Source organism: Xiphophorus maculatus, chromosome 5 (genome assembly GCF_002775205.1).
Source record: "Xiphophorus maculatus strain JP 163 A chromosome 5, X_maculatus-5.0-male, whole genome shotgun sequence".
NCBI classification, from domain to species: Eukaryota; Metazoa; Chordata; class Actinopteri; order Cyprinodontiformes; family Poeciliidae; genus Xiphophorus; species Xiphophorus maculatus.
The window spans coordinates 24,500,304-24,524,899 of NC_036447.1; the positions used below are offsets into that span (position 1 = coordinate 24,500,304).

At 37.5% G+C, this 24,596-nt stretch overlaps 1 protein-coding gene across 3 annotated transcripts in view; it reads right to left on the bottom strand.

The window, feature by feature from the left end:
* sgcz (sarcoglycan zeta) overlaps positions 1-24,596 on the bottom strand; it is a 342,032-nt gene that overhangs the window by 142,623 nt on the left and 174,813 nt on the right. For all 3 annotated transcript variants that reach the window (XM_005807872.2, XM_023334551.1, XM_023334552.1), the window contains exon 2: positions 9,062-9,271. In XM_005807872.2, coding sequence (XP_005807929.2) covers positions 9,062-9,271 — 210 coding nt within the window. The remainder of the gene's footprint in view (positions 1-9,061; positions 9,272-24,596) is intronic.

Below are 24,596 nucleotides of genomic sequence, written 5' to 3' on the forward strand. Positions count from 1 at the left end.
GTGTCTAACATTTTTTTATTTATTTAGGCTAAAATAAAATAGAATAATCAGCCCTATTTTCATCAAAACATTGGTATATTTTCCCAATTTAGAATTAAACCTCCTAAATTAATCCAGGATTAAGGTTTTTTTTTAAAAAAGCGTCTTTTTTTTTACAGTTTCAAGTGGATACCATTTATGTAACTTGTGTGTCAAAAGTTGGGCTTAAATAGGCATTACAGCAATAAGGTCATAGGTTTGAATCCTGGACTCTGATCTATTTGCATGTTTCCCCCGGTTCTGCAGGTATAAATAAATATATGTGTATGATGTCTGTATCTACTGGGTAACAGATACTAAAATTTTATAGGTTTTTCTCTGCCATTTATTTGCAAGCCTCTTTAAAAGCCGTGTGAATCAAGATGAGTTGCTCCTCGAAGTTGTATTGGGAAGCAGTTATGAAACAGAAGAAAAATGAAAGAAGGCAGTTTTAAATAAGTAAAAAAAAAAAATTCAGGCAGGTGACATAACAGACTAAGCAGCAAATCAAGTGAGCCAACAAGGTGCTGGGTCTTGATTTTACAAGGATGATGTGGAGAAACAAGAAAAGAAAATTGGAAATTTATCGAATGCTCAGGCAATCCAGGAGCGTTTTGAATTAATACAGAGAAGCAGGGGAGTGATACTGACATGGTGGGTCTGTCAAAAATATCTGAGGTTAATGAAAGCACTCGTCTTGGACTGATTTTTCTGCTAACTCCTGGAGTGTGATTCATGCATAAACCCATACATATGTCCTCCCTTTTTGCTACAGCAAGCAAGTACATTTTACCCTCATATTTGCATCTTATTGCATCTATTTACATACATCTCTCTCTATTTTATAAAACAATATCTTCATGAAAGGAATGCATCTCTGTTGTCTCAGCCTTGCTCCATTGCTAGCTTTGTTTTTCCATTTTTTATCCCCCTGTTGTACTCTCTTGTCATAACCTTTTTATGTAGCTATAATTCCAGTGGTTATTACTAGCAGTTATTTTAAAAAATACATCTCAGTCAATGTTTTATCATTGTTTAAAGCTCCCCGGTAACCTTCATCTGAAAAGTACCACAGTAAAGCTTTATGGTATGTTCCCACTGATGGGCAACCAATCAGCAGTAAAAAAACAGAAAAAAAAAAAGTAAAAGCAAACTATATACATTATTGAAGAATTGTTATCATTCCCTGTCTGTAATAAATCTGCAGGAGGTACAAAAAATTTATAAAATAAAAGTTCCACTAGTGTGTTGTCCTTTATTTGTCTGTTTAGATTAAAACAGACAAACTAAAAATATGTTACCCAGCAGTTAGATAGATGTTATTGCAATACACACCTTGTAAAAGGAAGATGGACAAAAGTATGTAAGTCGCTCTTTGTACTGCCATAAAATAATAAACAAAAACTTACTGGCTAAAATGCTGGCAGGAGTGAAGTTTATGCTGTGGCTCCATAATTTTCAGCTTAAAATAGTTTGCGTTGGGTTTAGTCTGGTCTGAATTGGGGCTGTTTGAATGCCTCAGGTTTCGTACTTGAGCTTGTTTTTGTCTTTGTACCAGTTATATCTACATCTGTGTGACGCCGTTTTAAGCGACTAATTAAGCTCGCTATAGAGCTGGTTACATACCTTAATCACTGTTGAAAATGCTGAAATAAAGTTCTCATTTTCGTCCTCCATTGTTACTGTAATTGATTCAGAAAGCTTGCAGTGTTTCTGAACATCTCCTGTTACCCAAACAGGAAATGTGTAAATCTCCTGTTTATCTCCTGGTGGTCCACATCGTAAGCTGTGAGCCGTGCTGCTAAGCAGGTGTCACATTTCCTGCTTTTCTTTAAGGAGTCAAACTTACCATAACTTTGTTTAAGAACGCTCTCAAGTGTTAATACAAAGCTGGTTATCGACTCTCTAAGTCGACCTGAGTATCGAGTCCGGATGTGTGTGCAGTCATGTAAAACCGGTGTGGCTGAGAATAGAGCAGCACTCCCAATGAGGAGGCAAAAAAAAATCTTAATGCAAACTGAAAATAGCACACTTTGGTGGTTTTCCTGAGAAGGCTGAAATTAAAACTGCTGTCAATCAAGAATCTTGTTTCTGCTACAAAAACGAAATGCATATCTGTAAAGATAAAGGGGTTATGAAGTGTGAAATGTGAATATATGTTGTTTATCTACATTTTAATGAGGAAATGGCATATTGAAAAATTATTCATATCCTCAACAATGGGCCTGTCTTTATTGGCATTATGGCAGAGAGTTGAGCACTGAAAAGCAGTCAGCAAAAATTTGAAAAAACAAATTCACTGTCAAAGATTTGTTGAGATTTTTGATGTACATATTTAGAGTTTCAAATATTTCAATATTATTTTATGTTTCATTTTAATTTTAAAATGTTTATGTACCTTTATTAAAATTGTAATTGGGGACAATTGTAAATGTTCTCATTGTAAATGTTTTTATATTAGATGCTGCTGGTTGCAACTTGTCTTTCAATCAGAAAGTTGTGGGTTTAATTCCAGCTTCCTGCATTCAGGCACAAGGCATTTAACTTCACAGCACACATTGATCTATATACTGATACATAAACATGTGTGTATTTGTGGGTGCAATAGGGTGAATGTGACTCCAGCTCAAAGTGCTTTGAGTGGTCAGTGTGACTAGAAAAGGGCTTTATAAATTCAGTCCATTTGCCATTTATTTGTCTTTAAAAATATGGTAAAATGGTGTGAGGATGACATGGACACAATGTAAGCTTTTGAGAATGCGATTTGTTCTGCACTCCTACACTGTGATAAATGATAATATCTTTTCAGAGTGGGCTTTTTCATCCCAAAATACAATTAAAAGTTTCTATTCGTTTGGTTTTAGCAGAAGTAAACTTTGGATCAGGTCTACTTAGGCTGCTTTTGGTGCATTAGGATAAACTTGGCTGTGATAGACTGTGAAACCTATCACAGCAAAGTTCAACAACCAATCACTCTTTCTGATCTTTGTGATACTGAACATCCCCAACTCCACAGGTGTCACACTCGTGGGGGATGTGGTTGTTTTAACACACACGTTTCGTGGTGAGATGGTTAAGATCCTCAAACTCCATTTCTATGGCGATGTCTTAGTGTCATCGATTTAAATATGAAGTGAAATTGATGGTAAAGTGTATAACTTAGTAAACAATTTGTGCTGTTGAATGTTAATATCTCGCACTCAATTGCTCCTCTGATGTTCCTGCTCTTTGTGTATGGAACACCAAGGCGGCCAAAAAGGTGTGAGATTTCACATCTTCGACATGAAAAGTTTATTACTAAGACACAAGCAACTGTGAAGTTTATGTAAATGAACCACAGCACCAGCAAATGACAAGATCATTCTCATCCAATCAGTGTATTCCTTGGATGGAAATAACCAATCACCACCAACAAGTCAAAATACTCCAGGAAGTGAAAGAAGTTACGAAGCAAGAAGAATTTTAAGAAAAACTCAAGATAAAATACACTTGAATTTTGTAGCCTACTATGAAGTTAAGAATATAACAATATATGAATAACTCTTAATTTTTTGTACAAATAAAGTACCATTACACCTCTGGAATTCTGATGTTGTATCTTAATTTATCTACAGTCAGTAATTAAAATGTGTTGGACTAATTGAGAAATGTAATCAAGAGCTATTATCTTTGAATAGTATGATCAAATTTTGTAGGAAAAAAGAAAACAGATCAGTTACGTGATTTAAGTAAACTTACACCATCCAATTCAATTGGGTCAAAAACTGAAAATGCAGAGTTGACTAATTTTATGTAATTAATTTTTAAATATGTATAAATTAAATTCAAAATAAAAAAGTTAAGGCAAATTTTTGGTTTATAAAACGTTGTTTCCCTCAAGTCTTCTTTCAATATACTAATACATTAAGACATTCCTTCATCATATCATGTAATGCATTGCACAAGTCACCCAGCACTGTTTACTATAAAGTTTTTGAGTAAAAAAAGAAATAAAATAGTGTACGCGTTACACACTCAAACACACGCCCAATCACAAACTGCAGGCATGTCCAGACCAGGAATTAGGCTGGCTGATTGGTGAGTGACACCTGGAATTGAATTTCCCTGCCGTGAGGACCCAAAGGATTCGAATGAAAACACACACGCACACACACAAATCCCTACTGTAAGTTTTGACACACACAAATAAGAAAAAGCTTCCACAAAGTCTAACATGCACACTGATCAGCATAAACAATTGCTGAATAATTGCTGGCAGTCATACACATATAAGATTCTTCCAGCTTTTCTTCTCTCCTTTTTTCCCCCCTCTCTCTCTCTTCCTTTCTCTCAGATGCACACTCACTTCTATCCCTCTACTCCCACAAGTCCCTGTTTTCCAATTTACTGCCAAAGCTTTCTCTTCAGAAACAGCAACAATAAGAATCTCATCTGGAAACTCCAAACCAAAACAAAAACTTAAACAAAGGCCTTCATTATACCGCAGCCCCTTGGATGTGATTTGAATGCTGACGATGATTATGACAGCCATGAAGCAAAGCAACAAGCAAGTCCCAGAACTGGGATTGGAGATAATTAGGGAGGGGAGTTCTGCATCAGTATCCATGCATGCTAGACCTATTTATGTTTTCTCATGTAATCATGACAGCTAAATGTTTTAAACGCCTCATATAACTAACTGCAAGGAATTAGGAAAGCTGTAAAGAGTTGAGGGTGTTTTTTTGTTTTATTTTATTAATCAGATAAAAGATTAATCATCTTTTTTGTAATGCCAAAAAAGATATTTCCAGCATTTATTCAAAATGTGTAAACAAACAGACCTATCTGTTCACGCCCCCTAATCTGTTTAAAGGAAACTTAATATTTCACCTTTTCGTTGTTCTGATGCATTTATGATCTTTATGGACTAAATGAAAAAAATACCATATCAAAATGAATAATTTTGGATTCATCTTCACGGTTTACCACAATTATTTCAAGAAAGGTATTTGTACAAATCTGAAAATCAAGGCTTTTGTTTCTCCCTGCATTTTGTATTTATTTCACCTGTGTGGTTTGAGGAAAGACCAGAGCCGTCTCCCAGCAGAGACTTACAAAAACTTGTTTGGCACATTCAACATTCGTGTTTCACTGCTTCTTTTGATGGTTATGCAACACTATTTAGCAAAAATTCTAGCATAGATCATATGGGTCTCATTTTCAATTTTTTTAATTAAAAAAAGGATGTGCTAAACCTTCCAGTACTGCTTAACTTTGGCAAACGTACACAGCCACTGCTGATAACTGCAGCTTTTCTCTCATCTCGTCAATAGATATTCTCGCCTCCTGATGCTGTAACAATGTCACTTTTGAGGTCTATCGCAAACCCAGCAGCCTTCAGCTAATGTGATGTAACAGTGGGTTCATGAATGAAGTAGAGCATCCTCTCTGGGACTTTAAAATGTTAATTCCAGGGATTTCCCATGTGGTTCCATCACAGAAACAGTTCCCTCTCTAAACTGTAATTTTGGTAAAATGAGTAGGATATAAGCTAATGGAAATGTCTGAGCCACCCATGGCTTCCTAAAAGTTCTGCTCAAAGAGCCAAACTTCTTTATAGCATTCAGTCCTGCTACGAACATCTTGGTCAACATAAAGTAACCAGCAACAACCTGGAATGATACCTAAAGGGTCGAGCAGTGTCTGAAACTCGTCTTTTAGATGGACAAATTTGTCAAGTCCCTAGGAATCCCTTAAAGGGGACCCATTTTGTTTCTTTCAACATGTTAGGATAGGCCTATGATATACAACACAAGTTCATTACATGTTTTGTACAAAATCATTCTTATATAATCAGATTGGAGTATGATCAGTCCGTTCAGAATGAGCCGTTTTAGGGTCTCTTTTCACTTTACATTGCTTACACTCACACTTTGTACATGTGGAAATAGCTGAAAAAAGATGTGCAACTGTACAACCGTACATCTTTGATCCTGAGACAGACCCAGAAGGAGAAGAGCCTTCTGCGCTACCACCAATGACAAGTGCTAACAAGTGCTCTCTGGATGGTAAGTCAACAACATAACGTTTGTTTTTTCTAGCAGCTATTGTACAATGCTAACTGTGGTAAAACCAGCCGAATGTGACTTAATAAATGGGAGGATTCTAAAATTGCTCATTTTCCAAACACCAAAAAGAGTAAGTTATTGTCAGAAGATGACTGTGCGTTTTTTTTAATCATTTTGACTGAAAGCTGAGGGAAATCTATTGTGCAACTCTGAAACAGATATCTAGCTGACTCTCTGGGGACCCAAGAGGCAGAGAGGGCAGGAAAGAGAAGAGAGAAGAGTGTGAATGTTCAAACAATAGAGCTACACAATAACTAGACGGACAACCACTCAGCCATATAAAAATATCCTCTCATTTTCATTAATCTTTCCCTTGCTCCATCTTCAAGTAGTTTTTTTTTTTCCCTCAAGCCCTTTGCAAAATCTTCTCCCTTTTTTTTCTAATTCTATGTGCACAATGGCGCTTTCTTTTTTTTTCCCATGCCAAGAGCTATGGTAGAGACAAAGTAGGCTCTATGTGATCATTTACAAATTGCCTATTTGTTGCAAATAAAAAGCTAAAATTTCTTGGTAAGCAATATGTTATCAACATGCTGAAATACACAACTAGAATCAGTGAAGAATTCACTCTTGGTTCACACTTACATCAGATTTATTTTTTTTCAGAATGGCATTTTCGTGTTGTTAAAGGGTGGGTTTTCTTTTTAGGCGAGGAAAAGAGAAGAGAGAGAGAGAAGCAGGGAGGACATGCAGCAAAGGTCCAGAGGTCGAGAGGAAACCCGGTTGGCTGCTTCAAATAATATCCTCCATGTACGGTTTCAGCCACAGCATATCAAATACTCAGCGTTTCAATATAGTCTAAGTCTTGTAAGTTATCCTTTTTATGCCAAAAACTTAATAGGGTTAAGTCTTACTCTGTTGGGATTTGTCAAGCTTCTTCGTATTTCACAAGCTATACAACCCCTGAAATGTTGCCATGTCTTTCACGCTTTCTTTGGCTGACATGTTCATGGCCACATACACACACAGGTTTGGATTTCTACCCAATTTGGGCCTTTGCATTCATTTCCATTCATTTTAGCAACAGTATTTATTCCTTATGTGGATGTGTTTCCTAGCCAAAATTTAATTCACACCACACGTCTAAACCTAACCTCTTGTCCTAAACAAGAGGGTTCACTGTATTAGCACCAGGCTTTGGTTCCCATGTTCCCGCTGGCCATCAAAAGGTTAGGAAATGTGCTAGAAATGGTTCAGAATAGAATAGCTAGACAAGTAAGCACACAAAATGTCATTTTCTGTTCAATTATGTTCTGATGTTTGCATAATAAAACATGGGATATAAAGTTAGGATGCTTAAGCAGAGGTTTACACAATTTCAAACGTACCTCATTTGAATATATATATACTGCTACAATATAATCTTGTGAGTCCCAGTGCACTAGGCAAAACAGGTGTATGGATAGTTTATTGTTATAGGGAGCAAAAATAAAAACTTGTTTATAAAGCATCCATTAAGCAAGCAATCCCCGATCGTAATGGAATAACTACATCAACCCTTGTTAATTCCATTGAGTAGTAAGAAAAAAAAGTTTTTACACGTTTTACCAACTTTATGGACATAATCCTCACTTATAGGGGAGTTACTGCCATTTAATTATCAGTTATTATAATTTTAGAGTCATTTCTAAAGTAATTCTCCCCAGCATCTCCATAAAATGGCTGGTGGTAGGGTTTCTACTTTAACGTTTCCTCTCTCTAGCTGCATTCTAGTGTTTTTATGACATATTATCCAGTTTGGAGCATTTTTCGCTTCCAACCTTTGAGCAGAGATTGTGGTACCAACAGCCAATAACAATGAAATGTACACAAAGTGTGGAATAATTGATAATGGCAGCTTTATGTAGAAAAAAAAGCAGAATCCAATACAGAATTACATAACACTGCAGCTCCATGAGAGGGCAGCTGAGGCCGAATCCAAAATTAGATCGATCTGCGCTTATAGATCTCTGCTGATGTGCTCAACTTAAGCATATTGGATTACATTTCACTAAGGACCTCTCCTGGCCAAAACCCTGACCAGAGAATGCACTGTGAAGAACCTCTTTTAGAGGACTGCTGCTGAAGCATCATGACAAGCCTTCATCACATTTTTGCTATGAAAACCGACAGTAACACTTTGGGATGCTAGTTTCTACCTTAAAAGGCCTCTATTCTCTTTTTATTTATTATTATAAGGAGATTCTATCACTTAAAAACAACCCAAAAGTACAAAAGTGTATATCCTCGGTCAAGGCTACTAGATACTCCGCATCATGCCATTAATTTTTACTTTTCACTTCTTGCTCCAGTCTGAACGAGAAACTTTTTGGAGGCGAGCAAAACCAGGGAAAAATACAGGTCGGGTAACCATCTAGATAAAGAGCTAACCATCCTTTTGCTCATGGATTTTTATCTGCAAAAAAAGCCCAGGCTTCAGAACAGCAGTCAGCATTAAAAAAGTGTGACACTCCACTGATACTGTCAGTCTTGCAGGTTATTATCAAAACTGTGAAGTGAGATTTCCACCTTCCATGGGATAAGGTGCATGTGAATAAAGGGAGAAGAGCAGACAATAACTTAGAGAAAATCCTGCACCAAGCTTTGCCTTTATTTATTTTTTTATTTTCTGCCCACATTATCTCTAGCACAAGGTGCCCTATGCAACAATAAATCCTCTTCAGCAATACTGAACGATTACCTTTGTGCCAAACACACAAAAAGAGAAATAAGATTTATTATTTCATATATGTAATGGACAGTTATCAGGGTGAAACACAATGGGGTACTAAGATTTACTTGGGTATCCTCAGTTACCTGCTTTTAATTTTATTATCAATCAGGTATTGGCATTAGCAACTTAAGCGAACCCTTTCAAGCCATTTAAAGCATCTTCTACGCCAATCCCATAAAACAGCTTGGCACTTTAATGAGGTATGCATGCAGAAGCCTCTTACCGGAGTGAAGTTCATGACTTTGAGAATCCAGATGGTGAGTGCCAGGTTGACAATCATGGTGACAAGTAGGAGGAGGATGAAGAAGTACAAGCATCTCTTCCTCCAGCCGTAGATGCCGACTGCTGGGTAGACCTGGCCACTGCACTCTGACGCGCCTCGCTGGTGGAGGGGGTTCGGCTGGGCCGCGAGGATGTACTGCTCCTGGGTCATCTGAAACGATTCAATTACAACAACGTGTTTAGTTAAGTGAAGATGAAATTGAGTGACCAGACGTTACATCCATTCAATGGATCTTCCAAAAAAAAAAGCTGAAGGCAGACCAATGCAGGGGAACCAAAATGTCTAAAAATAGATCTTCACCCAGGTCAGTGAACAGATAAGGACACCAGAGGTGTGGGTGAACTGCTGACGGAGAGATGGATGAAAAATGACGAGGAGGAGACGGAAGAAGAAGACCGGAAGCATTTAAGAGTGAGATAGCGGTGAGGAGAAAGAAAGACGAAAGCGATAAAAATGAGATTGAGGTTGAGCCGTTAGGTGGAAAGATAGCACACCTTTGAGTACGTCTGAGATAGGAAGGAAGGATGGAAAAAGGGACACAGGGCTGATAAGAAAGCAGAGGAAGACAGAGTCCATTAGTTGAAGTGCAGCATGTGGAGTCATTGGTGGCAAGAGATACGGACTCTCGCTGCAAGGCTGTACTATCTTCGCCTATCTGGCTCTCCAACTCTTTCGCTCTCCTTACCTTGCTCTCTATACCTTAAAGTCTCTATTGCTCCCTTCCTTGTACTCCTTAATTCACTTCCTATCTCACTTTAGCACTTCTCTCGATCTTCATCAGTCTCTGTCTCCTGCACACATTCACTCTCATGCACAAGCATGCATTTGGTCTTTATTTGTGGAAACTGCATGATCTTAACGCCTCAGTGGTTTTGGATTTTTTGTTTCTCTCTCTTTCCCAAAGAAAAGCTTTCTCTCAGTGAATATACCAAAATGCCATGACTGGGAAAACTGCTGACTCTAAACTTGCTTAAGAGAGAAAAAAATGAATGCAAACAAGAAATGAAGTGAAAAGGAGTTTTAAAGACAATTCAAGAAGGTCAGTCCCAATGTGAAATGTAAAATAACTTTTTGACAATGATAATTTGCAGTTCATTGCTGTGCTTTTTTTCTATGTTAAGAAACTTCCATTTCATCAATGTAAAGTCTACAATATGAAATTGTTTCACACTTCTGTGACTAGTGCAGTTACATAACAGCACACAAGTCTTTCCTCAGGTTATTCAGTACTACTCCTGCATGCAAGGGGACACTGGAGCTAATATTCTAATCCAAATGCATACACGCAATGAGAAAAATATTCAAACGGAGCAAGTTTAGTATGTAACTTTCCTAAATAATGTTTTTGTTTTATATTTGTAAAAACTGTCACCATATGACATGAGATAGTCTGTGATGAAAAATATACCTCCTCTTTCACATCCCGGTGCAGCTATGTATTCCTCCAGTCAGTACTAAACAAGCAATCAAAGTTAAAGCCGTCAATGATGCTCATGTATGAGCTGCTCATTGTGTCAATGGCGGAGAAAACTTAGTGTTCCAGGGAAACTGTTTATCCGCCGTCACCTGTGGCTAAGCTAGCTGGCCTAAGCATTCATGGCAGGATCCGATGTGGGAAGCTAGCTGTAGCCTAGCAAGGGGGGAAGTTATGAGCAACACGGACAGCGCTAAGGCCCTCCTCCTGGCTCTGATTGCCTGTTTCGGAGTTCCATTTTTTCTCAGACTTTCTGTTTCACACTATACTGCTACAACAGTGACCCCTGTAGTATACAAGAAAAAAAAAGAGAGAGAGAAAAAAGGATCTTTAAGAAATTTACATGCTGCAGCTTTCAAGTAGCTGTAGAGAGTTGGACAGTTTCATAAAGTCCAACACAGCAGTGTGGTTTCCTCTGTACATCAGGAGATATTTTCCACAAAACAACCAAATACCTCAGTCTGAACCATGTCCAGACTGAGGAAAGACACAAGTGAAATGCAACCAAGATTCATCGGAAACCTAATCAACCAAAACATATGCAGCGGTGCACAGGAATGCGTCTGAAAGCATTAACAACGAAGCATGAATTCAATCAGAATATTGCATGTGTAGCAATTATTAATACCTAAAAAGGCTTGTGTCGCTCTTGTAATGGAGGGGAAAGAATTTAATTTCATACAAGATTAAAAGGAACCAATGTGGGGAATGTGGTACATATTCCAATTTGTTCCTTAGCAAAGGAAGATAAATCTACTTTAAAATTTGCATGTTGAACAAGCATTCAATATTTTTGATTCAAATGTAATCCAACCAATTTATATATAAGCACAATCTCGATTGGGAACATGCAGCAAAGTCGAGCAGAAAGAGGGCGTAATGTTTGTCAAGTAGGATAACGGACTAATGATGTTTTTCTATTTCATAGTCAAGAATCACAGTAGCGCTCTAAACCGTTTTATGTTACCGATCACTTTATGCAGACAAAACCTATGGATCAACATAAAAGCGTTTGATTATACAGAGTTGGGATAGGGTACTGGGCATATTATCTCCCTTTTCAGTATCCCAGCTGAATCAATAGCGGTGTTTGTTCCTGTGCTGATATGTTGCCGTGTGTATAAGAGTTTTTTGTGGTGACGTTAGAATGCTAATAATTTTCCTTCAAGCATAAACAGCAAGAATCAATAGGTGTCCAGAAGGGTCTTAGTGTGCGTTAGCGTGCACTGTGTGCGTTTGTTGCATGGTAGTTTCTGCAGTGCGACCGAGTCGAGCAATGAGAATCACTGATACAGATGACAACAAAATAAATGGAATGACATCACCCCCCTATTTCTGGAGAGTGTGTGTGGCTACTTTTTGTCAATTTCCAGTCCCCAAGTCCCTCCATGATTTACTGTAACTGGCTGTGCCAATGAGTCATTTGCTGCGATACATCTGAATTTCTGTATCATTTCACTCAAAGCCCAGCATTGTTTTCATGCCTGTCGCTTTAACTCAGTAGTTTGACAATGTATGCTTTCCGCAAAATGTCGAGGAAAAAAAAAACAAAACAAATGACACACACACGCTGCCAAACAACAAACAAACGCACCAAAGGAAATATCATCGAGCATATTTCCTTATTCAAGCCCTCTGGCTCCTTTTTCAACAATGCTTAAGACATTTCTTTCTTCAAATGCTTCAAAATAAATTGAATTAACGTTTGTGTTTAAGCTTGAAGATTGGATTACTGAAATTGCATTCAGTTAGTTACCCGTTTGCATCGTTACTTCAGTCAACGTTGATGGCAGTTGCTGAGATTATGATTTAAGGTTTAAAAGGTTTCAAACTTCTATAAAATGTGACATGCATGACAAAACATTGTAATACAAATTACTGTTCAACACCTTAAAGCTGTCGGTAGCTTCGTCATGTGTAGTACAGGGAAGTTACAAGTGGAGGACTAACCAGAAAGCCTGATAAAATACCCAAGTCAAATCAACGTAATCTGAAAGTTTTAAAAGGGAAGCATTGTGCCAAATAGACATTTTTTAGCCTTGCGCCATGTTATGTGCTGATTCCCTCATCAAAAACATACTCTGTCTTTTGGTTTAACTCATTCATACATGTTTGAATTATCCTTGAATCTCCATTGGCAACCATTTGGTGGTGCCTTAAAGTCTGCTCCTACAATGCCCCATCTATTTCCCTAAAGTGCAAGCTTCGTGCATCAGCCCTCAGCTCAAGATCCACCCCACACAGCACCACTTACCTGTACCTTCCCTTTTAGCCCCTCCAGACTAGCAGCAGCAGCAATCGGCAAACACCTGGTGGATCTATGGGTCTACTGAGCTACATCCTTCTGAAAAACGGTTGCAGACGGCATCAATGAATAGCATAGAGAAGTGTTGTTTTGACGGCATGCTGAAGTGGAAGTGTCGGAAAGGTAAAAGGTTCTTAAAGAGACGGAGGCCAGTTTTAAAGTGTCAGATATGGCTGTGATGCCAAATTTTAAGTTGTTTTTGGTATAAACAGCATTTTCATAACAACTGAAGTTAACAGTTACTGGATTATGCAATTAAATGGCATTATGTGCCCAAAAAATAAATAAAGAGTTTAGATCACATGGAAGTTTTTAATTAAACTCTACTACAATTATTTTGATTTTATTTCAATATTGCAATTCACATCTTCCATTACTGCTTTTCAGACCAACTCCGTTTACGTCTTCCCTTCCTCCCTTTGTTTTCAGCCGATCCATTATGCTCCCTCCCATTTTTTTTGTCGTACACCAATCCCTCTTTCTCCGTCTCTCTCAATGCATTTCTTAGATTGAACTGACAGCATGGTCATCAATCAATGCTATGGGGCACCACAGTCTGTGCCCAGCATGACTTAACTGTATTACCATCACAATCTCTTTACAGCCATGAGTACAATGTCAGCAAGAGCCACATTTCCATGGATACCAAACACAGCACATCTAATGGAGGCATAAGTCAATTCAGGCACTTTACTTAAGACCGACTCATAAAATATATAAATACAGTTAGCTTTTTGTGGGAATGTTTTGTGGTTGGTACCATGTGACTTACAAATCAGGATTATACAAATACAGCAATAAATTAAATGAATGATAGAACATAATTGAATAGCTGTGGCTGGTTGATTGGTTTGCTTTTCTTTTAAACTAGTGGCAATGTAAAGGGCTTACTGATCAGTAGTTAACTAATATGTACTGTCTATCAAAGCTCCAGCTTTATCAATTGAGGAGCTACAACCAATGGGCAAATACATCACAAAAATTTATTTAAATGTGTCAAATATTGGCATGTATAAAAATTTAAACCAATTCAGATATTTATTTTTTTTGCCCATGGAAACGTGGCGTTTTATGAGTTACTGAGATTTTTACTTAAACTTTGTCCTTTTGGCCAAATGACAAATGTTAACCTTCAAACACTTCCTATTGATCTAGTATATAATATGCCTACTTGAAAGCATACCCAAACATCCGTGATGATCTGGGTCTGTTAATTTTATAGAAACTTTGGAAACCTTGCTACAATAAATAGTATGAGGAAATTTTGAATATTTATTCAAAAAATAACAAAAACATTTCCTAAAAATTAGCCTCCTTCCATTGCAATCTCAGCCCATTGACCAAAATCCTTGTGGAAAAGAAAAAAGCTTAAATTGTCAACCTTGTGAATAGGAGAAGAGTAAGCGCTGTCCTATTTGCCAATTCCCTTTGACAAATAGTACTCAGTTACGATAATTATTGAACACATATGATGTAAAAATTTGAACGTTTACTTGATGAATTATGTTCCCAAACAGAGTCCATGATGTGGTGAGGTACTTGGATATCATTCTTAAAGTAAACTTTTATTCATTTCAGCCAAAAATGTGTCAGAAAATATGTAGTAGAGTAATGAGAATAATAAGTACAGAATAATAAGAATAATAAGTACAAGCCACAGAATACTATTACCCTGGAAAACTAAGACATTTATGTTTCAAGTCGTCTTTGCTACACAACAAGCGTTTAAAAACCCACCAAGGAGATTTGAAGAGATGCACTGTAAACAGCTAATCTTGTGCTCTCATTTTTTATGAGACGAGAAATTGGTTTAGTTCAAGCTGGCATTGTTTATTATTAGAATTTACTGTATTGAAAAAGTATGATTTTTTCCCAAGCAGTCAAAGTAAAATGATTTCCAATTTTGCTTTACTGCCTTGCTGTGCTGTTATGTGCATTTTTTCCCCTCCTTCTGGTCAGAATTGAGTAGGCCCTCTCTGAAAATAAAGGAGAACAGTGGAATCAAATGTAAACGTGTGCTGCCTGACAATGTATGTGGAAGATAAATGTGCAGACTAGTGGGTGAAGATGGATTCAACACAGAGGTGAATAATGGAGAGCCCTGTAAATTAATAAACTTGTGGTGAGGAAATCAGGAAGCTTGTGACTTTGTTACAAAGGTAAAATCCATTTAAAAAAAAGTTAATATCTAAAATCTGATATTAGATCCATTTAAACACACGGATTTAAAAGGCTCAGAAAGCCCGTTTCTGGCCTAACAGGCTCATAATCTGATAACAAGAGGAAACAGATGATTTTAGATTATCTTCTTTTTAGGAAAAAAATCCATCATTTATAAATGTAATATTAATCAGTTGGTTTTTGAACCCGAGTGGATCCTACGGTTCACTTCACATCACACCAACACTTTGAAGTAGCAAGGCAGATGTAATGGGACAGCATTTGCCCCATCACACTCTGAACATCGCCACCGTTTGTTTTCCTCGTTTGTTTCCTGCTGTGCTAAATGACCAGTATCAGTTTTTATTCTCCATGACAGCAGAGAAAATGAAGGCACAAATTTTAGTTATTGGAAAAGCGATATAACCGAATCTGTTATAATTTGCGGCGCTCTGTGAGTTCATTTGACGAATAAACTAAAAACTCAGGTTTTATCATTTTATGTCTTTACTTGGGGATGAGATTCAGTTGGTCTGTCAAAGACGAAAAGCCCCTTATCTGGCCGTAATGTTTCCAATATCAAAGTCGAAATTACTCTATTAATCACTGCAAGGAAATTATTTTGTCCAACAAAGTACAGAAAAACCGTAAAAACAGTGAGAACCATAAGGCATAAAATGTGCAATGTACCACAGACTGCAATCATGAGATTTAAATCCCAACCCAAAGAATTTGTTACCGGGGACAATGAGCTTTTTTAGTGCTCATTATATCCAGCAGCTTTAGTAATAGGATGAGATTCATCATTAGATAGAATCAGGAGTAGAGATCCATCCTCTCCATTCTGAATGGAATCAACTTTTATTTATTTAAATTGTATGGGTGTACGGTGAACCTGACGCCTCCTGGGTTCTTCCCTGGAAGGTTTTGTAGGTGTTGGGAGCAGATTCCAGGGCATGCCCAGAACCCACTGGATGGACCGTATGTCAACTTTGGCCTGGGAATTCCTTGAGATCTCCTTAAATGAGAAGGAGAACGTCACTGGGGACCCTCCTGGATTTATAACCCAGAGTTATTTATATCCATCCATCATCTAAACCCGCTTATCCTTTCAGGCTCCTGTTGAGGCTCCAGTGGTCATAAAAGCAAGACAGGGTGTATTGCAAGACAATATGGACAAACAACCACACATACACTCACATCTGGTGTCCATTTTTGTAAACTTGCTAAGCCCCCCAACCAAAGCAAAAGGTTTTTTGTTTTTTTTTTGCCTTTGCCATTTGGAGGTCATTACAGTGTGGATACCTGACAGAAAAGGACATCAGATTAGCATTTGTGCAAAGAGCTGGGCTTTTAAATGTTGTGGTCTTAAACTTTTGCTCAGTTGATGGTTGGTCGTTTACTTACTCATTCCCATTTCTCTGTTTTGTATTTTGAAGCTCTACTTAAAATCTTACGATCCAACAGTGCAAAACTTGATTTCTTGCCACTTTGCAATTAGCCTTAAAATTTTGATCAAGAGCATCCAAATTATTTTCTCTTGTATCTATGAACTTGTGTAGCTCTGAAACAGAAGAAATGGAAATCTGTTTGCTACTTTGTACTTTGTTGATTTGGACAAGGGGACATTTTTCCTCCCCACCTCCTGTCAGTGTGGGATTCCACGTGTTCAGCCAACGTGGACAAAACACACACCGACACACGCCTTCCTACCAAAATGTAGAGTAAATAAACAAACAGATGACACACTGTGAGATGACACACTGCAGCTACACGCACCAGAAAACAAGCAGCAGAGTTCACAGTTAAACACACTGTATTAGACGAACAGGACTGTAGAGCAGTGAGGCGTTCCAGCACATTTACATGGCTCTGCAGTGAGCTTTGTGTTAAACAGAAAGCTTTGAATTGAGAACTCTTGCTCTATTTCTGTCTCTCTCACACACACACAAGATTCGCACAGACCGACAACAATAGGTGTCCTCTTAAACCTGTGGTACAAGAATAAACACTGCAACATTAGCCTTGTAGAAACGGATAGAACATTTTGAATGTGGTATTAAAGAGTTACACATTCCGCATCGTTTTCTGCCCGTGTTTATAGCTTATTGACAGCCAAAAGAACTCCAATTAAAAAAAAAAACAACTGGTTTTATGGTTTTAAAAACATTGTTTTTGAATCTGCTTTTGACATGTAGCTACAACACAGATCCAGTTCTAGTTTACTGTATTTGTGTTCCCTCACTCTGAAAAATTGCATTCATATTCAACATTGATGATGGACCAAACTATCCACTGCATTTATTTTTGTTTAGCTTTTTTTTTCTTCTTGTTTTTCCCTTTCATGTTACAAACCTATTGAACTACAATCCAAAAATAAAAATAAATTCTTAGGGTTTCTAAACAAAAAATATTTACTTTTTTTTCTTGGAATGCAAAGTGTGCTCTCCCTTACTCTTAAATTTTCAGCTCCTCTGATATTTGCATTTTTGTAAAGGCTTCTTTTGCACAAAGGGGACAGCTTTACTATCATATCTATTTATAGATGCTCCAGAAAAGTTGCTCTCGTTTGTCTCTGTCTAGATTCATCTCCAGCTACTGATGTCTTTCGTTTGTTCAGGACCCATGAGACTAATTAGTGGCTGATGAAAATGGAAAGAGAAAATGAGAGAAGCCAAACCTGAGTAACAAACAGCACAACAAAATAATAGTGTGGGGAAAAATAAAAATAAAACATAGCAGGTGAGGAAAACAGAAATACTTTGATGGGCCATCCACCTGGTCAGTGGGGAAGTTACTTCACTATGGAGCAGCTGTCTACTTATAAAGTGCTTATTCAGTCACTTGCTGCTAAAAGGGATGTTTACTTTGGTGGGCAGCTGAAGGATGAATGAGCTTAATGGAGTTAATGTGTTTTCAAATTGCCAGTTAAAAATTCTGCTCCATGGCTACTCTCTTTCAGAGGAGATAAGTATATGTTAAAACCTTTCATTAGACAGAAGTTGAAAGTAAATAAAAGAGCCGCTGTGCGATAAAGAGATAACAGTTTTTAGGAGGAGGAGAAGAATATTTCACACACTGCATACTATCTTTGTGATTTTTTTCCCTATAATGTCACATTGCAACCACAAGCCTCAATGTATGCTAATGTGATTATTTGTAATAGATTATGCCAAAGTACAGTAGTGTATAATAGTGGAGGAAAATATTCATAATCTATTCCTAATACAAATCTGAAAAGTAATGATGGAATCTTCAGTCCAATATTCTGCTTTTTGCAGTCATTTAGGTAAACAAAGCTGGTATGTAAATACTTTGGGACTTTCCACTTTAGCAAATATGAAAAGTTGTCCAAAATAACAGTCAATCCTGAAAACTCTCTCACAGTGACATTAAAAGATTTTATGTCCCTGATTATTGAATACCCTATAAATAAAATGTTTATTTATAGGATAAAATGGTCAACTGGGCTCACAGGATTTTTTTTGTTGAACAGGAAAAGTCTTCTTCTGAACTTTGAGGCCTGGGAACCAAAGAGGTAGAGTTTGTGGGGAAAAGTTTGGGGGAGAAGAAACAAAATTGAGGCAGCTTATTGCTGGTAAATGGCGTATTTTAGCCAATTAAAATACGCCATTTACGTTGGAGGAAGTTACGGACCAGGACACAAGTGACCTTTGACGCTCTTCTGTTGGTTTATCAATAATTTGTGGTGGTTGTATGGGAGGGATGGGGTTTGATTCATTAGCTAGCTTTTCTGCCATTTCATTAGGAAGTGCGAAGAAGTGGTTTGAAAGATTTAGAAGAAGAAGAGGAGTAACGAGGTAAACGACAGGTAAAAACAACCCACTTCTGTTCAAGATAAAGAGAGGTTTGGAAAGGAGAGTGAAGCTGGTGGGTTTGCAGAGGATTCCCAAAGAATGATTCAGCAGTGGAAGGTTGTGTGTGAACGATTGTTTCACCTGATAGGTCAAAAGAAAGCTGAACACTTGAGGAAATATGCATTTAAAACTAAGTTTATTTTTTTCTAGTTTATGAGTCATTGTACAGCCTCTTTCAGGTGCAATATTTGTTTGTCTTGAGAAAAATACATCCCTGTCTTTGTATGGACGGCATAGAGTACAGACTTTCTCAGCCGTTTGAAAGCTACAGAAGGCCGTTAGCAGAAACGACACCATCAGATCATAAAAATAAAGCGTCATCAAAACATTAAATGAATATAAAGTGAAAGCGCTGACGAGACACATAAGCTCCTTTTGTTATCTCTGCTGTCTTGAACTAAGGGAAAGTGGTTGTGGCTCCAGTAAATGATATCTACCAGCAGGTGGAGTTATATTGGTTTGGATCATAATTTCTAATACTTCATAAGAGTCTCCAGAGCTCTTATGAAGGAGGATCAGAACTGCAATCACTGGAAATAGAGTTTCCCATTATGTTAATAAAAAATATACAATTAAATTAACGATGCACCAGTCAGTCAGCAATGCAAATTTGCCCATTTACCCTCATTTGATCTTGATCAGTGACCAAAATAATTTAAAAAAAAACTGCATTTCTTTACATGAAATGCATGGAAATCATTTTATATATAAATGCATTATTAACCAACTACAGAGAGAACACAAAGACTGGTGTAAACTTCAATAACAGCCCTGAATTGTGTCTTTTGTCTTGGGACTAATGGTACTTGCCACTATCAGTGTGTGAATGTGTGTGCATGAAGGGGTGAATGACTGAATGTAGTGTGGATGTCGTGTGTAGTGTGAAGTGCTTTGGGGTCCTCTTGACTTGATAAAGCGCTATACAGGCCATTTACCATATTCTATATGTGATTAAAAACTAATTAGCTATTTTATGATAATCAGGTGAGACAAATATTTTTTAAGGAAAACTCTAAAGTTTTACACACTGTTAGACAGGAAAGAACCCTGCATATTGCTGAGACCCGACTGACAGCAGTTGTATCGACAAGAGTTAGGGGAATATGGTCAATTTTCCCTGCAGACGCTGTATCCGTAATGATTTAGATGATTTGAACTGTTCGCTGCTACTCTTGTGCTAGTTTGGTGTAATGTGTAGATCGTTCAGAGCTGTAAGTGTATTCCTGTTCCTTGGATTCACTCGCATTGCTATTCTGACTCTTCAAATATTCATGCCTGGTTTTCATTCTGAGCCTCTCCCTTTTTCTCTGACAAGAAAATTTATGTTTATTCGAAGCTTTTCAATGTCTTTGCGAAGAAGCAAAGCACCATCAACACTAACAGAGGAAAGTACCGTGTCTCTTCTCGCAAATAGATTAAAAGAATTATAAACAGAGCGGACATACTTTTGAAAATCACAAAAAAACCTGATGAGCAACTGTTCTTGTGATTACCATGGAGATGTGGACACGCATTTGCCTGGCAACTACACTATAAGATCAATCATGACTAGATACAAAGTTTATATGAAATCTAAGGCCATCTTTTTTTTTTATAGACGTTTGCATTGAGTAATTCCAATCGCATAAAACATGAAAGTTACGTTTTTGCTGGGAAATGTTCTTTCAAATACTTGTTGTGTCCTTCTATATAACTTGTAAATTTTCTGGACTTCCCGTGGCTTCTGTTTGTACAGAGAATGTCTTCTTGCTACTCTTGCAGAGGTTGGATTTGCATCTTCTCCAGATTCACCAATGGCCTCTTGGCAGCTTCTCTGATTATTCCCCTCCTTGTCCAGACTGTCAGGTTAGGTTGATGTCCTGCCAGTTTTCCAGTTGCAGTATATTTCTTTCATTTTGACCAATGATAGCTTTAGCAATGCTCAATTCAGTATACCATTTGAATTCAGTATCAAGTATTAGTTTAAGTGTTGTTCTCATAGAAGTGCGGAAAAACATATCTTCAAAGGTTCATACGCTCTCATATAGGCATCTTTGAGGACAGTGAAGATTTTCTAACTCGGTTTTCTTAAAGTTACTTGAAAAAGTTTCAAACACAAGCCTTTTCATCTTACTTGTTTGGCTCACATCTCCGCTGCCACATGAAGTCAACATTTTTATTGAAAATATATTACCAAGCCTGTTGTTCACAGTACAAATCTTCACTGCAGTTTATAGCCACAAAGGGAAGGCTAGCTATGTGCAACAGTGTTTTAAGAAGAGGCATCTTACTTTAGAATAGATTGGAAACAGAATAATGGTCAGAGGGGATGGAAATGTAAAAAAAAAAAAAAAGTTTATTCAAAGGTATTTGTTAGCTGGTGTAAAGGAAAAGATAAATGCCTTGACATTGAGAAAGGGACAAGAAAATAAGTGTTTTTCCCTCCCACTGTGTATTTTCTTAGAGGGGGTAAGACAGTGGTGGAGGCTATGCTCTGCATCCACATGTGCCAGTGTGAAAACGAGATAACAATACTCGAGACAGAAAAAAGCAGCCCGTAATCACATAAGGGCGAGAGAGACGATAACCAAGGGCATGCACGCTGTGAGGAGTGTGATGGACGCCTGCTGTAAGTACATCTCATGCCTGCATGTGTGCATACTTGTGCCTCTACATATGTGAGAGAGACGGAGACTAAGGGATGGTAAATATTTCGAGGTGACAGAATCAGCACAGCGACTTTATGACCCTGCTTAGTGAGGCAGCCTCCTCCATCATCTCTACTCTCACCAGATGCTCAGCAAGCATTCATACTAAGACTCACAGGTGACTTTTTTTCAGTTTACCTCTCCAAGCAGACTCTTTTTTAGCATGTGCTGTATGCACTTTGAGGGAGCACTAGCTCACATCTTCAATATCACGGTACTAACATACAATCACAGTACAATGACCATTCTTAATCACCTGTCACACTGTTTCTCATCTTGCCTTGTGGTTTGCTGAATTGGAAAACTGGTGGAGTTTTAAAAAAAATATAAATAAATACAGCTATCCGCTGGCTATGTTTGATTAAAAGATGCATTTTTTTGTGTTTATTCTCACTGTTCAAGAAAGTTGGAATTTGCCAATGTCATGCATGAAGAATCGACACGAAGGTGGAAGAAGTTCAAAATTCCAAAAGGAAATATTGGGATATTGGATATTGGAAAATTACCAAGCCCAACCTCAAAATCCAAAATGGCTGTTAAGTGTTTAAAGTGTATTGTTAGATAACTGCTGTAACAAACTGCCTATTTGAAATTTTGCATCTTACCAAATCTTTCATATATCAGTTATTGAACATGTTGGCCCAGAATCTAAATGCCCAAAATACAAAGCATTAAATTTTGATTGGGTTGCGTTGCTAAAATCAGATAGCTTATCTGTAAGCATGCCAATTAGCATAACTTACTGGGGTTTTTTTTTTTTCTTCAATGTTCTTCATCACCACCATCAGACATTAGTTAACTGTTCTGTTTACATCTGCAAATGGTTGATACCAAAATTTATTACCAATTAAAGGCAACACTGGTTGAAGCAGCTTGGGCTGGGTCATTTTGATGGGACATACCCATTTCTTCTGCTTTAATGCTTATATTTTTATTCAAACTTCCTCATGTAGATCAAAATACACAACATAATCGTAAAAAAAAAAAAAGGGGGGGGTGAATTATTAAAAAGACATGTAAAAAGAACCAATTGAGGATGCGGCACATCAATCATAATGACTAAAAACATTTCATCAACTTCTCACATGACAGAAAGTCCAGCCTAATGTATTTTTCTTCTCTATATCTTTTGGTCAACTCTAAACATCTATTTCAAGTTTTAAAATAGTCTTGATCAACAGCCTAGGAGTCGTCACCATATTGGGCAACGTGTTCTTAAGAACTGAGAAAAATGGGACTCTTGAAGTGTTTACAAAGAGAGCGTCATGTTTTGATGAGCGGAGGAGCAGAACACATTGAAAAGGCAAGAAGTAGATTGGAAACCAGCAGTACTTTGATAACGCATTGCAAAATCTTACAATACGCTGCAGGAGCAGCAAAGAAAACCAAACAGAAAATACACAAGGAAAAATGGAGAGTAAACAGGCTGAGCAAGGTGCAAAGAGCACACAGAACAATTCGACAAGCAAAAACAAACTACTAGGGTTTTAATAAGTCCGGGAGTGAAAACGGGTGAGTCTGATTGGTGAACATGAGCAATAGCTGAGCAAGATGAGTGAAAAGCAAATGTCAAAACACTGTCAAATGAAAGGACACAGGGAGTGACTGCGACCCTTAAAAATTAACACGATTCAAAACCAAAGCAACAAGAAACTCAAGGCCAAAAACTGACAAAGCAACTCAGCAATAGGTGTTACAAGAAAAACGGGAAGTAAATTGAACAAGAACAACAATCAACAAGACTCAAAACATCACCTGAAAACGATACAGAACAAAATGACAAAAAACAAAGTCCTTCACCTCATGACAGAAAGCCTGAAAAAAACTTTTTTTTCTTGTTACCTCTAACCAACAAGGGGAAAAAAGAAAATATTTTTTTTCTTGAAAGAGAGCCTGACATATAAAGTAGCAACCAGAAGTTTACAATAACACATTTCTCAATGCCTGAAGTTAAATCACACCAAAACTTCTCTTGTTTTCGGTAAGAATTACCAAAATTAAGCGCTATACGAGACAAAGGGCTGTTCATAAACAGAGGAAAAAAAAGGTACGTCTACTTTCTGCTTTATCTTTTGTATTGTTAAATTATTACCTGCTCCTCTGTCTCCCTTTCACTAGTCTTCCTCGTTGCCATCATTCACTGTGCTTTCATTCCTTTTTGACCTCTATCCTAATTGAGTTGTGTGTTGTCATCCTGGCCGCCTTTTCCAGAACTCACTTTATAGTTCGGACGAGAGACTGAAAGTGTGAGTGATGTGCGTAATGTATGTCCAGCAGTCTCTCATGTCCAAGTTGCTCTATGGAGCGCTCGTATATCACCCTCTGAGCCCTGTGCCGTATAATGGAATGAGGAGCGACTAGCTGACAAAGCGGGCTTGAAAGAGAGTAAAAGAAAAGTGTCAGGAGATAACGAAATTACTGATGGAGAGACAGGCAATTGACTGTGCAACTCAAATTTGATCTTTCTGTAGTTTCTTTATTATTCTTTACGCCATTGTAACGGCACACATTCAGCCATGAAATTATTCCTGAAAAGCTTCTGTTATCCTGTGTGATTCTACTCCATAGTTAATATTTGAGATGTCTAATATTCTGCAGCTTTTAAGGTCAAATCTGTTTGTTTGTTTGTTTTTTTTTCTTTTGCAAACATGTTTACTCTGTTTTTTTTCTCCCTCTATTCTCCATTTAAATTTCAACAAAATGCTTGGATGAAATTTCAATGTCATGGTACAAATACTGAGACACAAAGAACTTCCACATAAAACAGATTTTTATTTTTCAGAAGTTTGGCCTTTATAAGCACGTCCAATTTTTAAATCTGTGACTACAGAGCACATACAAATTACACTTGTTTGTCTTAAATAAAATACTTGATGTTTTTATTTATAAATAAATAGTATTTCGATTTGAAATGCCACCATTGTCACGGTACAGAATCAAACACAAGCAGTACTATTAAAGGACGGCCTTG